At 36.2% G+C, this 14,755-nt stretch overlaps 1 protein-coding gene across 1 annotated transcript; it reads right to left on the reverse strand.

The window, feature by feature from the left end:
• Positions 1-6,248: 6,248 nt before the first annotated feature.
• Positions 6,249-9,667, reverse strand: LOC140166842 (metabotropic glutamate receptor 3-like). The gene is made up of 2 exons (XM_072190334.1): positions 7,606-9,667; positions 6,249-7,134 (listed from the first exon to the last, which is right to left on the reverse strand). Exons 1-2 carry the CDS (start codon positions 9,439-9,441, stop codon positions 6,646-6,648), a joined length of 2,325 nt encoding a protein of 774 aa, XP_072046435.1. The 5' UTR covers positions 9,442-9,667; the 3' UTR covers positions 6,249-6,645.
• Between the last annotated feature and the right edge of the window lie 5,088 nt (positions 9,668-14,755).

The raw sequence follows: 14,755 nt of genomic DNA on the forward strand, positions 1-14,755 counted from the left end.
GTTTGTTTGTAAATTTCGTGCTTTACGCGCTTTGAGTTCCTCATCAGAGATTGTGCCTTATAAGAACCATTCATTTTCATTGTTAACTTAAACAGGTTTTTGTTTTAAACAAAACCTGTTCAACAATTATTTAAAATTGCTTGCCTAAAAACAGAATAACTTGGATGTTAATACTTGACGTAGTGTTTCAATTGTCATGAAGGTGACTGGGTATGGTGCCTTTTGTTTGTGTTTGTTTGAAACTGCTTTTGGAAACCCACCGAAAGTCATAGGCCCTAATGAAGCAGCCAAAACAATACCAGGTTAAACATGGAAGTTTATAAAACTTATTAAATAACCGTAAGAAAAAAAAAAAAACCATTTGTGGCAACAATAAGCCTTGCATTGAAAGTCATGGTTAAAGTGTGTTGATTACCACACCAAAGTTTCCCTACATACACCCCCACTACCCACCTTACACACCTCTGCACCCACCCCACCCTATAGGCCTACATGTACATGATATTACATAATAATATATAGCATAGCTATACATTTAGGTATAGCGCTTAATTATGACAAATATGGTTAGGCCTATATATAGGCCTACATGTCAAATTAAAACAAACCCGAACACTGATGAATCTCTACAGAAACCCGAACACAAGTCTGAAGGGTGTAATGAAAATGGCAACCCGCGATGGGGGGGCGGGGGTAGGTCATACAAAATTCACATGGAGATAGGAGGGACAGAAGATTAAAATCCCCTATAATAACACGCTAATTTTTCTAGGTTTGGACCGTGGATTTTCATGAACCTCAAGCGTGCGTCTCTTAATACGGACTAACCTAGGTAAACAAACACACAGACAGACAAAATGGTTTTCATAATCATGGAATCCATATAAATTGAAATTGCAGGCTATCACCGGAGCAAATTTTTAAAATTCACCTCATTTACCAATTGGGGATTTGGGCTACCAAATCGCTAGTCGGGCAATCTTCATGATCTTTGCTTTTCAATGGAAAATTGCCCTGGATGACAACAATGAAAATATCGACTATTTCTGCTGGTTGCGCACGAGATAAAAGCACCGAGTTTGACATTTTCAGAGCATGAAGGGAAAAAGGGTAAAATAAAACGGAAATTCTGACAAAACTATAATATATAGACCCACACGATGTGCTTTACAGAGGTGGGAAATATCTTTCTTTAGCAAACTATATTAGTTTGAGACGCTAAAAATCAATTCCGTAAAAAGCTCGCAGGCGAACTCAAGGCCTATAAAAATCAAAAATATCACACTAAAAGATACAATTTGATGCTTAATTTTAAAACCAGGATTTTAAAAAAAATGTATATCCAAGCACCAAGTTTTTAACTGACATTACTGAAGAAAAAAAAATATTGCTTTATATTTGACCGAGAAAATTAATTTCATAGCAAAAGGTGTATCTCTGAATTGTGCTGATTTTAACATGTATCGATCGACTTTTAGCGCGACTAAGCATTTCTAAAGAATCGGTTGTCCAGGTAGGTGACTGCTTGATGAATCTCTAATACATGGGTATATGATTAAGTAATAATTCTTTTGTTACCAATATCGTTTGAAAGTATATTGGCATTTCGTCTCACGTATATTCCTCCGTGTAATACGTTTTTACCTTGTATAATACATTATACCGTAAAAATTGTAATTTCTATTTTTGTTAATAAAAGAGAATTGTCAGTTAGATACCAGTTAAACGCGGCTCGCCCACACACCACCTTTATTCTTTCAGCTATACTTTGAATATTTTGACATTCATAAACTAATCAAACTATAAGCTTTGTTAAAATATAATTCACAACTTGTAATTTTGTCAATTATTGGTCATTTTACAGTTATTCCAATCGCTCATCCAATTTGTTTCGGGCCAGATATACTAATAAAATAAAATAAAAGATAGGGTTCATTGCTTTGGAATTCCATCCCCGATGATATCAAAATAGGCTTGTCTCCAAATTAATTTAAGCGCAACTATAAAGATTACTTAATTTCTTTATATTCATAAATTTGTTGTATTCACAATTTCCAACGAGCACCTCCAGAAGCTCTCCCTTTAAAAGCCATGTGGGCACGGGATCCAAAGAACATGACTTTGTGGGGGATTCAGAGATGAACTTTTAACATCTTTCGGAGTGACATGCTGAAACTCAAGGAACGAAGTTTTGTAAATGTGACGTCTGCCCAATTGACATTGATCTTCGAACAGAAGAATGCGGCAAATATGTACAAATACGCAGATATATTGAAAGGGAAGCATTTTCAAAAGCACGACGTAAAATATTTTTTATGTAAGCTAGTTTAGCAATAATTAATTTAATATTGCACATCAAAAGAAAATAACATACAATAACACCCACTGGCACACAATTAGGCGAAACGGCGAAATGTAACAAAACCAATTATAATGCCATTACTTTTGTGCTTTATTTATTTAATATCCTTCCTATGCAATTACAAATGATGCTTTAAACTATGCTTTATAAAGTGACCATTTAGTGATGTGGCAGTAAACACTTACCTGGCGAGGTTATAATTATACCAATAAAATATTACGATAAAATACATTAGTGCTACATAACATAATCAAAGACGGTACCTCATCTAACATTTATGTATAACAACATTAAGGCACGTCGAAGAGGAGGCACGACCTTGCACTCAAATATTGAGGCAAATAATGCTGACACATAAGAATAATGGAATGAGTAGTATAATGGAGATAATATGGATTTAATATCATTTCTGGCTCATGTACATGATGTTTCTCGGGGACGAAATATTTTTTTAAATATTATTGGCCTTAAGTAAAGAACCACAAGACCTATGGAAATATAAATATGATTATTAGCTTCCTTAACTCATTTCCTATAATATTAAGAACACTTTGCAATTGTTTTACTTAAATGGCGAAAACTGAAAACAAATTGGCTCCCACTCGCCTTAAAGGAAATGTTTTTTGGGGAAGGCATTAGAGACCTTGGACTCTACGAGCTACGAGATTCTACGTGTATGTACACCGTTATTGTAGGATTAAAGCAATCTAGATACTAGTAATTCTTTTGAAAATGATCATTACGAAAGATGCACAAAGAGCTACATCATGAATACACACAATACCTGATATTGAAATCCATGTAAACCGCAAAATGCCACATTTTACCCATATAACGATACCTTTTCACTACCTTAACCAAGTTCCAATCATTACACTACGATTTTCAAATGGGTACATAAGGTAATAGAAACCTATATATAATATGAGCAATACACAGTGTCGACGTCCTATACGATAAATATAAATTTAATACTCCGTTGGTGAGCGACGGGCGAGTGGTATTTCACCGAACGCAAGAAAAGGAGTTCTATCTGATTGGCTAGCAATCGATCGCTTAGGTCGCTTAGTAGTCAACTACAAACTCAAAACTGAGCAATGTATTCAAATCGATTGAAATCGATATTCTATTATTGACGAAGATAAAGAGAGTGATAGTGTGTCAATAATGTACATTGTATTGCAGCTGGATTTTACATGCTTTCCTTTATATTATTATTTTCTCAAAGAGTTGAATATGATCACAATTTTTACCCAGGATTTCAAATTTTTACCCGCAAATTGCAGTTAAACATATCCACAGCAAAATACCGGTCCTCACTAATTAGTGTATTTAATTTCCAGTTAGTGTATTTAAGATAAAACCTGACAACAAATAAAATTTTCTTGCAATAGAAATATCATATGGGATACTGATATGGTAGGCCGCAACCGCCACAACGTGGAGCTGCTACGCGTAGCTGACGTTTTGCTCCGTGGAGCCAAATTGACCAATCATGATCATGTTAGAGTTTTTCATTACTCGGAGGTAAAACTGACCAATTAAGTACGACTTACTCATTACGTGAAGCGAATTTATTCATTAAGAATTTGCCAGACGAGCGTCACGTAGTTGCAAGATATCCTCGGTCACGAAAGTTATGATTCAAAAAGTAGTTTATGAAAAGTACGAACTGACTTATTATTAAGATGGACATGCACTCATAAGAAACTCATACAGTATTGTACATAACTATATAGCTAGGCAGAGTGGTGGTAAACTATGCACACAGTTCTGCGATCATGCAGTGTATCGCCGGGAGCTAATTTGTATAACTTGCGCGGTGTCCCTGCGGAATTCGACCTTCAGCAAACTGCAAACCAGTTCGGATTTACTTTATATACTAGTAGTAGGCCATACATACTGTAGTTACTGTCCGTTTTCCTATACACAATACTCAGTGCGCTCACCATTGACGCGTGACCTCTACAAATAGTGTATGTTAGAAGTATAGGCCATTGCCTAGTTGACGTCAATGTGTAAAAAATAACCGGCCAATATTTAAAGTATTCTTTGAAATTCTAGAAAATATAGTTTTGTAACATGTCCTAAATTTTTAGCTAATTTAGGTGTTTGGAAATATTGGTACTTTAGTGTTTTAGGAAGGATATGTAAACGACAGATAACACCAAAAAATATGAAGAAATTATTTCTAAACCGTGTTAAGTCATTAAGCTTCTCATTTTCAAGAACGCTGGTTAACAATAAGCAGACTATTGTCTCATTTCGTAAACAAAAGCCCACAGTATTGTTACCTTGCGTTCGCTTTATAATCGTTCACCCAACTGAAACTATAATACCAGCTCATTGCTCATTGCACAGGTAAAACAGACACAAGTGCAGTGTGTATTTAACCAGAGAAGATCTGATGTAACATAGTTGAGCTGTTTTCATTGAGTGTTATCTTGGTTTAATAGCTTTTAATGGGGTTTAAGTCCTTCAAAGGTCGTGGTGAATTCTACTGTAGACATCACTGCATCATGATTTTAAAGTCAACAACATTCAACAATATGATCACCGTGATAGTATGACAGTATCAGTACCGTGGGTGTCAGTGATCCTGGCCTGACACAGTAGACAAACAAACAAACAAACAAACAAACACGCCACACACATGACACATGCATGCAAGGTAACATTGACTATACACTAATCAAACAATGGTATTGATCCTGTACAACTGGTCGTGGTTTATTTACAATCGATTCATTTAAAATCCCCATAGTAAACATTAATTTTGGCAAGAGTTTTCTCTCTCTGGAACGAGGATGCATCCACCTGCTCCGCGTAATGAAAAGATCTAACATGATTGGTCAATTAGGTCCGCGAAGCGAAAAGTAAGCTACGCGTAGCAGCTCCACGTTGTGGCGGTTACGGCCAGCCATATACTGATCATGCGAAAATCGTAAAAACATAGAATAGAAACAGTGTGGCAGGCTCTCAAAATCTCAAATTGTATGCTTAGCCTAAGTCGTTCGGCCTATCTCGAATAAAATCACCATGCGTAGCTGTTGAAAAACGTGAGGATTCATCGTACTATCACGGCAATTCTTGATACGAAGATATAGGGACGATGACGGTGTGTAATATAACTACTTACCTTAACAAACACAAAACGTTTTTAAAACGTTTTAAACAGGTTATATTTTGGGCTTTTGATTTTGGTAAAAACGTTTTAATAACATTAAATGGCGGGTTATTATAAAGGTCATGAAAACGTTTTAAAACGTTCTGTAAAATATTTTGCAATTGTTTTCAAAATGTTATTGAAAAATATTTTCTGCAATCATTTTTTGCCAAATCTTTTGTCAACACTTAAATAATGATGTATTGTCAAAAAATGTTTTTGAATGTTATGAAAACGTTTTACCCTTTATATAACCCGACATTTAAACGTTTTCTGGCAACCTTTTCTAACCTTTTACGAATGATGTCGAAAACATTTTGTGTTTGCTAGGTAGTATTACTCAATTATGCAGCGTTATTGCGGTACTAAAAGCTATAATTGTCCACAATTCTTACCTTACTACCGGGTTCTTACTACTATCTTTATGTTAACAATGTTGATGGAAAATCAATTTATCGGAGATAGTATCTCTGTGTCCATATGAACGGATGTACTTGATGTTATATCAGAAAATGTAGGATACATCAACCCCTGATCTAAATTATAACTATTTAGAATAGTTATGGTTTATCTAATTGAACGTTTAATATATTCCTTTTAGCGGCACATCATACAAGCTATAACATTTGATATCCGTAAGCCTTAAATTTATCTTTCAGATGTTGTTATTGGAGACACGATTAATACAAGGCTGACAAATGGCTGATAGGCTATTTATTGGGCACTAATGCCCTTACATATAGACTAATTGATTACACGCATCGTTTATTTTACAAACTATAAATCTATGACATACATAAATTTGAACTTGAAGTACCAATAATGTCTAGTATTAAACGCATTTCCCATACAACCTTGAAAGGAAATATATTTTGTCTCCAAAATTGCTTGCTAGGTAGGGAAGGAATGCTCACTTTAATTTCTTGACAATTTCGCAAAAGGTTGGGTCTTTGGGTTACAAATTTGTCAAAATATTAATGAGATGTTCGGGTGACAACGGGTTCTTAAAATGTTGGGTGAAATGGTTAGCACAACTGCACAATCACTCGGTGTTAACCTTGATGAGTGTCTAAACATTCTCTCTCGAGTAGCTTTCATTCAATCTCGTTTACAATGGTCAAGTATAACTGCTTCTGGTTATCGGTATTGGGGCCACTGACGGCTCGATTACGTTAGAATGTAATGCTTCTGACGTGCGCCAATTCGCATATTCATCACTGTCTTCGAACTGAATAGCGTAAAATTTAGGCAAATACAAACAAATCAGCGTCAAATAAACATTAAACAGCGAAACAACACTAAAAGTCCCAACCATCTGGGCTATATCGGCTGCCGTTGAATACACTGGTATGGCAGCCAAGCAGACAATAAGAGTAGAATAGACACTAATGGCGATGAATCTGGACTCGTTGTAGTTGTCAGGTACCTTACGGGCTTTGAATGCGTAGAAGCAGCAGAGTAATATCAGTATAATATTGTAGGTTGTCGAGACGGCGAAACCTGTGCCCAGTTGACAATAAAGTGTTAGTATCTGTTGCCTAGGAACTGGTATCAGTAGCTGTGCCTTAGAGGGTGAGATTAGTGCAGAGAGACACGAAATAGCAATCTGTGATAGAAACGACATATTATTCAAAGTTGATTATTTTGTCATTACAGTATATCTTGAGGTTTGGGAAAATTACATTATTATTTGTCAAAACAATCTTGTTTTGTTGCTTGTAACCTGGTCTTGGTCGAATAACAAATATCCACCGTTCGTTTGAATCTTGTTGCACTAGCTGACTAGCAGATCAATATAAATAGGGGAAATGTGCAATAGTGTGCTATATTTTAAACTTATTCTAAATCATAAAAAACTGTTTTAGGGATGAAATCGAAACCGGTTCCAACCGGATGGACTACCCGGAAACGGCGGTCGACTTTCATCCCTTAGGTTAACTTTAATAGTGCAAGTCACTACACAAATATGATAGCCATCGAAATCATCAAGGACTCTAAACTGTTATATGCAGCTTTGAAATATTTTATACATTTTTAAACATTTATTTACGAGTATCTTTTTTCAGATGATACTTACCTGTAACGTTATTAATCCCGTAATAATTATAAGTTGATGTTTAGGATTAACAAATCGTGGGCGCTGAGCTGATCTTTTGGCACTGGTAAAAATCCTCCAGATCCTGTTAACTTTAAGCAATATTGGGGCAAACGTTACACAAAAGCAAATAGAGAAAAGGAAATCTGATGTAATACAAGTTGCTCTACTTGGTCGAAATATTGTGGAGACTGCTGCTGCACAAGACATGGAAAGTCCAATAATATTTACTCCACTAAGTTCAATGCTGCTTGCTTTAATTAAAGGATGTTGCCGATGATAATACATTCCAAGTCCACACACGCAAGTCAAGATTAGTCCGATTCCAAAGAATACCACAGTTAACAGGAATACCGGGTGATCGAAACGGAGGTACACTGGTTGAATCGGTAAGCAGATTGTGAAATTAGCATTGGGCCAGTGGGTAATCGGGCAATCCTGGCACTCACTGCCATTCACAACGATAGCGAATTGGGCACATTGTCGGCATCCCCAACAACATTTCTTTTCTAATGGTACAGGAATTTGCCCTATGTTGCATTGATCCACACAGAGGGAAAAGGGCACTTCTCCGTCTGGCAATCCCCACTGAACATTATCACTGTCCAGAAACAGCCTGTGTGATACATTCTCAGGATTCCAGAAACCAACGGTAGCCATATCAGATGCGTTATCATCCCCCATCTGCCAATTTTTCAACGTGTATTTACCAAATGGATCACCGTTTTCATAAAATGAGAATTGTACATTAGAGTTAATAAACGAAACATTGAGCAGGTTACGTTGTAGATTCTCACCCAATGCTTCAGTACATAACTGAGTAGTCGCACAGTTCATTTTCACACTAGCGTCCAATGCATAAGCTATCGCAAATACTGCATTAATAACTTGAGTTTCAAGATGGGGAATCGGAATAGGGCAAGAACCCCAATCTGTGCAATTGTTAGCCACGTAGATAGCATTTAATTTATCTCTATACCATTGGCTAGCATTCTCTTGCATAAAAGGTAAATTCTGGTAATATTGGTGAAACCCCATTGTAGATTGTGCATGAAGTCGAATAAATAGACTGCCGTGTAAAATCTTCATATGTGATGAATCAATAACATCAACATCGGGTCCCCAGCCGTCACTGCCGATAAAAGTAAACTTTCTATCGATACCAAACTCTTCGATGGCTCTTAATACCGCATGAGCTGATTTCCACAAAGAAAATATAACAATAACGGTCACTTTATTAGTTTCTTTTAATCTATCGGCGATGTTCTGTACTTCGGTTTCTGACGGTTGATTTGAAACCGGTAAATTTGTTGTAATGCAGATATCAAACCTCTCAGCTAAAGTTTGAATTTGGCGTGCACCGTGTATACCATATGAATCTATCGAATAGAATAGTGCAATGTACTTCCAATTGTAATGCAACAGAATATCTACGATTGCATTGACTTGAAATTTATCTGGCGGTACAGTGCGAAAGAAGTAAGGAAACCGTTTCGAATTACTTAATTCGTCACTCGTTGCATAATAAGATATAACAGGTATATCATAAATTCCACCGACCTTAGCAGCTAATAAACTTGTTGAGCTTCTACTGGTCCCGATTACTGCTGCAACTCCCCCGACATTTTCCCGCGCAAAAGTTGGGCATGCGTTTTCATAGTCTGTGCTCCCTCTGCCACTTGCCAAAGTTATCATTGTCCATAGAGAAACTTCCTCACTGCTACAATCGTTCCGTATTTCATAGCCAAGAGTTACATTAGGAAGTAGATTTTCTTGGTTATTAATCACACTTATCGCGTATGTCATACTTTCTACCATGCTGATTCTTTGTATTCTGTAGTCACCATCACAAGGAGTTTTTCCACTGGAATAAATAGGAAATATACCGCCGATAACTACATTACCAGGTTTGTAGTGTATTTCACAAGCACGATTTGGAATAGTAGTAGATTGACATTTGTGACTTAGTACGGAAATCACGATGCAAAACGTGAAACGACATATAGAACCGATATATTTTGAACTACGAGTTACAGAGCGTCGAGCCATCTTATTAGCAACTGAAGTCACGATGTTATGCGCGGACTACTTGAACATGTTGAAATGTGTCCGTTTATAGCGACTTGTTTTTAATATGAATGCCCATTAACCGTTCGTTACCACTCACGTAGTTTCATGCGGTACGCGGGTGTGTGTTGATCAGATTTGACATTATGAATACGAACGAATAGGCTATTCTTATAATTTATATGGTCTATATTCTGTCAGCATCTGTCTTCTCTATCCCTAAAACGCAACTTCTACTGAATATGCACCTGGTTCTTAACTTAAGATAACGAATGCAATGTTTGGGTGCAGCAGAAATTGGTATGTGCAATTTTTTTTGGCTAGCCATATTTACCGGGGCCTCGGGCGTTGTTCATATGATATAAGGGCCTTCAATGTTTCATGGCCAGGACTTTGATATCAGCCAAATGGTATTCTTATTATATGTCTAGATCACTCTGAGTTTATGATCCACGGTCCATGGGCATTTTATTGTCCCGATATTGTGTGATAAACATCTACCAAAAAGTAATTATCCCCCTTTAAATAATGCCCATCTCCTAAACGGTCGATTGTATGCCAAATTTGGAATATGCAGTCGAAGCAGAATTTATTCGGGGCATTATGACACATCATTTGTTGCAATGGTCCCAATATTGATGTCGCAGCATACAATTAAATGAAAGTAACCCAAGATTTGAAAGTTGCAGCAAAGTCCTATTGCCTTGTATTCAGTGTCCATGGAAGAAAATGTTTTGTGGACTCATTTGATTAATCTTCTTGTTTCGTGAATTTGCAGGAGGTCAAAACATGTTATAACCAATAAAAAAATGTCAATTTTTACATCATTGGTCATTGTTTACTTTATTCCATATTAAAACATTACAAATTCAATGTTTTCTGTGACCAAGAAGTGGCAGACCAAGGATTACATCTGTTGTGAAAACCACCCAATCAGTAAGTTTTGAATCTAACTTTACCACTGAAAGGACAACTTGAAATTGTTGGTCATTTATGACCTTGTTAGTCAGAAAACAATATTGAAATCTTCATGTTTCAATTTCACATTACGTGAATAATGATCACTGATATGAATGATGACAATTGCTATTGATTATCACATGTTTTGATCCCCTTCAAATGCATGAAAGAAAAAGAATAATCCAATAAGAGTTAAAAAGATTTCCTTCAATGGATACTGAATACAAAGCAACTGCAACTTTCAAATATTGGGTTACTTTCATTAAAATGTACGCTACAACATCAATATTGGGACCATTGGAACAACTGAGGTGTCATAATGCGCAGAAATAAATTCGGCTTTGACTGCATATTCCAAATTTAGCATACAATCAACGGTTTAGGAATAATGACCATTATTTAAAGAGGGGTAATTACTTTTTGGTAGATGTTTATCGGAGGCGGCGGATGGAATTGTCCTACGCAGTTTTTATTGTTCCCGATAGTGTGTCATTTACGATTTATGGTTAGAATTTACAAGATAACTAGGCATTTTGTGTCTGTTTACAACACGCTATTGCCAATATCTTGCCAAGATATTGTTTCCACATGTAGTAACACTTGTCTGTTGAATTGAAAACTGAAGTGCAAGTGTCTCTCTTAATCTTAGTTACAGGAGAGTAGATACCTGAAAGCACCGTGAAAGAACAATTCTCTTTATAATTATATACCTGATGATATTGGTGTATAAATAGGTCAAGTCCCATTGAGGCCTATTGACCTTGACCTATTTTGTTGTGTTACCTACGCAGAAAATATCCAAGATGGTACAGTTATATCCTTATTTGAATTGATTTATCAAAACGAACATTTTGACACTTCTTTTGGCAAAATTGGAGCACATTGATTTTTTGACCCTCATAGAGCCAATACCGTGATCTTCGACCTTTTCGGTTATAAACTCAAGAACGCTACATCCTAGTTAGATATACATTTTCTGAATCCTTGTGACTAGAGGAATACATTGGAATGTTTTCAACACAATTTGAACAACTTTTAAATCTGACCCTTTCTAAAGTTCGATGACCCTTTCCCGCCACAACCTACTCCGGTTTAATTATTGCTATCAGCCATTTTTGTGTAGCCCATGATGTCAACTACCTGTGGTAAAAGTGCAGTTTTGCCCCCTCTCCAAGCCACACACTATATCCGAAACATTCATCCAAGCAGAATCATTATTCATTATTGAACTTTGCTCCGTAGGATTCGTAGAAAACAAGTTGTTAAACAGAAACACAAGATCTTATTTATTTTGTTTCTTCACCATTTTTCTTTTCTTAGTTCAATACAATTTATAGAGATCTATATAATTTTATACATTATGTCAAGATTACGTATATATTATTATGTTTACAACAGGATTGCTATTCACTTTTCATGATATTGTGGTTAATTCTATTCATATCTTATTTAAAATGATTTTTATAGTCTCAAACTATTGTTTTATTAGGTTCGATGGTTTTGGCAGAAAGTGTTTTTCTTCGCTGATTATTATTCTGTAGTACAAAATGAGATTATAGGGGGTTACCCCTGAGCAATTCAAGATTTCCAAGGTCAACGTTTATACAGGGGTCTAATCATAAGGATTCAGAGAATGTTTTGACCAACCTCCGACTTATCTCGTTCCGGAGTTTATAATAGGCCAAAAGGTCAAAGATTAAATTTGAAGAGCCACATGGGCTGAAATAGATCAAATGATGAAAATGGTCTCAAATTGTTGGCACTGTTATCTAAATCTAATGAAGAATAGTTATAACAACCTGTATCGTCTCGATACCGAGGTCAACATCAATAGGACTCAATTAGCAATAACCCATTTGCTGTGTTACCTAGGCAACAAGTCATTCTAGGTGTTCCAAACTATTCTATAATTTATTAGAGTTGTTATCACAGACAGAAAGAACCATTTGAGAACATTTACATTAAAACTAGAGCATTTTTCTATTTTAATCCCTGTGAAGGCCCTTATTTAACCTAACCACAACGATAAGTCATAGATATGTGAAACCATTGTCTGAATCCTTATGACGAGAGAAATAATTTGGCATATGTTTGGACACATTTGGACCATTGTTTTAATTATGACCCCTGTTTAAACTTTGACCTTCGATATCTCGAATTGCCCAGGGTGACAATTTTACACACCTCGGAATCTCATTTTGTACCACCCATAGAACAATAATTCACAAAGAAAAACACTTTAACTGATAAAACCAGCCAACTTTGCTCTGCCAGCGGACTAATACCAGTTAATCATCTGTTGCATGCAATATTGGGAAATCGGTGTACATAAGTTAAGTCAATGATTTGAAAAGGTTTCAATTGGTAAACCCCATACTTTGCGTTTCTGATTTTAATTTTAGACATTTTGATTTCATCATGTTCACATAAGCAAAGGAACAAAACTACACAATGTTGTATGCAACATCGCTTAAAAAGAAATCGGAAAACTACACGTTGAAGATTCATTCAATATCCTGCCAATTTCACATAACGTACTTGATGGCAATGTTCTTTGCATGAAAGTAATACAAAATTGATGTTAATGTGTATTATACATGTCACTTGTGGTGACACTGCGCTTACAATGACAGAAAGCTGGAAATCCGTTTGAATGCAATTCGGAGAAACTAAGTCCGCAAAATTGTTATAGCTTTTAAGGTATCTGGGAAATTATGGTGGGAGAATGATTCATGGATGTTTCGGATGGAAGCAATTACCAGCCTTAGAGGACAGGGGAAAAGCGCAGTGATTTATAGACGTTGATCCACAAGCCTCAGCACACTTTACAGACAAAGTTCCTTCAAGGTCTGGGGACTCAGAAGAAAGATAGGTCACGTGGCTGTCGATGTTGACGTAGGCTACATATGATTGTCATTTGCGTCCAAGCACCACTTCTGGATAACCTTCTTCTGTAACCATTTTCTTGTTAGCTTGCATAAACCAATAAAACCATTTCGCGACCATTCTAAAGGCATCTGCATGTTGTGCACTTATATTTCTTTGCCATTGTGTTCAAACGGATTTCCATCATTTCACAATTGCAAGCACTGGAAAGCCAGCATGTCACCACAGGTGACACCTTCCATCCCATTGATGAGCCTCATCTTACTTATTTCATGCAAAGAACATTACCATCTATAATGTGTGAAATTGACAGAAAAGTGGATGAATGTTCAACTTACAGTGTGCCAATTTTGTCTGTTTTCAGCGATGTTACAATAGTTCCGTGTATTTAAAAAGATAATGGTTTAACCAAAAGGGAGAATAAAAGGAAGTATTGGAGAGAACAGCGAACGAAACAATCCAGCTATTTTGTCTTTGGTTCTTCCTAATATTTCAATATGTACAAATATACATAAAACCTTTTTCATTGCAGTAAAAATAATTTGATTTGAAACTGAATGTGACGTCAAAGCTTTGATTACGAACACTGACGGACGTGATTGGTTGGTTTGTCATACGGACTGATCAACAGTCAAACTGACAGTGTCATGCTTACATACAGCTATGCTGAGTTTTGTTTTAAAGACACCGGTGGTCCAGCTATTTTGCCTTTGGTTCTTTCTTAAATGTACAAATATACATAAAACCTTTTTCATTGCAGTGAAAATAATTTGATAATTTAAAACTGACTGTGGTGCCAATGCTTTGATTACGAACACTGAGGATATGATGGTTGGTTTGTCGTACGGACTGATCAACAGTCAAACTGACAGTGTCAGGCGTACAGCTAAAATGCTAACTAGTGGTGAATTATACAGTATTTCTTATTTTCCTTAGGAGGAGATTATCTTTTTTGCTCTTGTTGTTGCTGTAACAACCGCTGTTATTGTTATTGGTGGTGTTACTACTGCTTTGATTGCCTTCCTCTTTTTCATGTTCTTTGTCATGTTTGTTTCTATCTCCGGTGCTTTATCGATCATTACACCATATTTTGTTCACTAAAATAAAAGACTAAATATATTACTTTATGTACATGAGTGTTAAATTTTAACTTGAAGACCTGAGCGCAAGAAGACCGTAAGTCCATTTGGCCCCTCAACATGTATACACTAAAGTTGCG

This window comes from Amphiura filiformis, chromosome 1 (genome assembly GCF_039555335.1).
Source record: "Amphiura filiformis chromosome 1, Afil_fr2py, whole genome shotgun sequence".
NCBI classification, from domain to species: Eukaryota; Metazoa; Echinodermata; class Ophiuroidea; order Amphilepidida; family Amphiuridae; genus Amphiura; species Amphiura filiformis.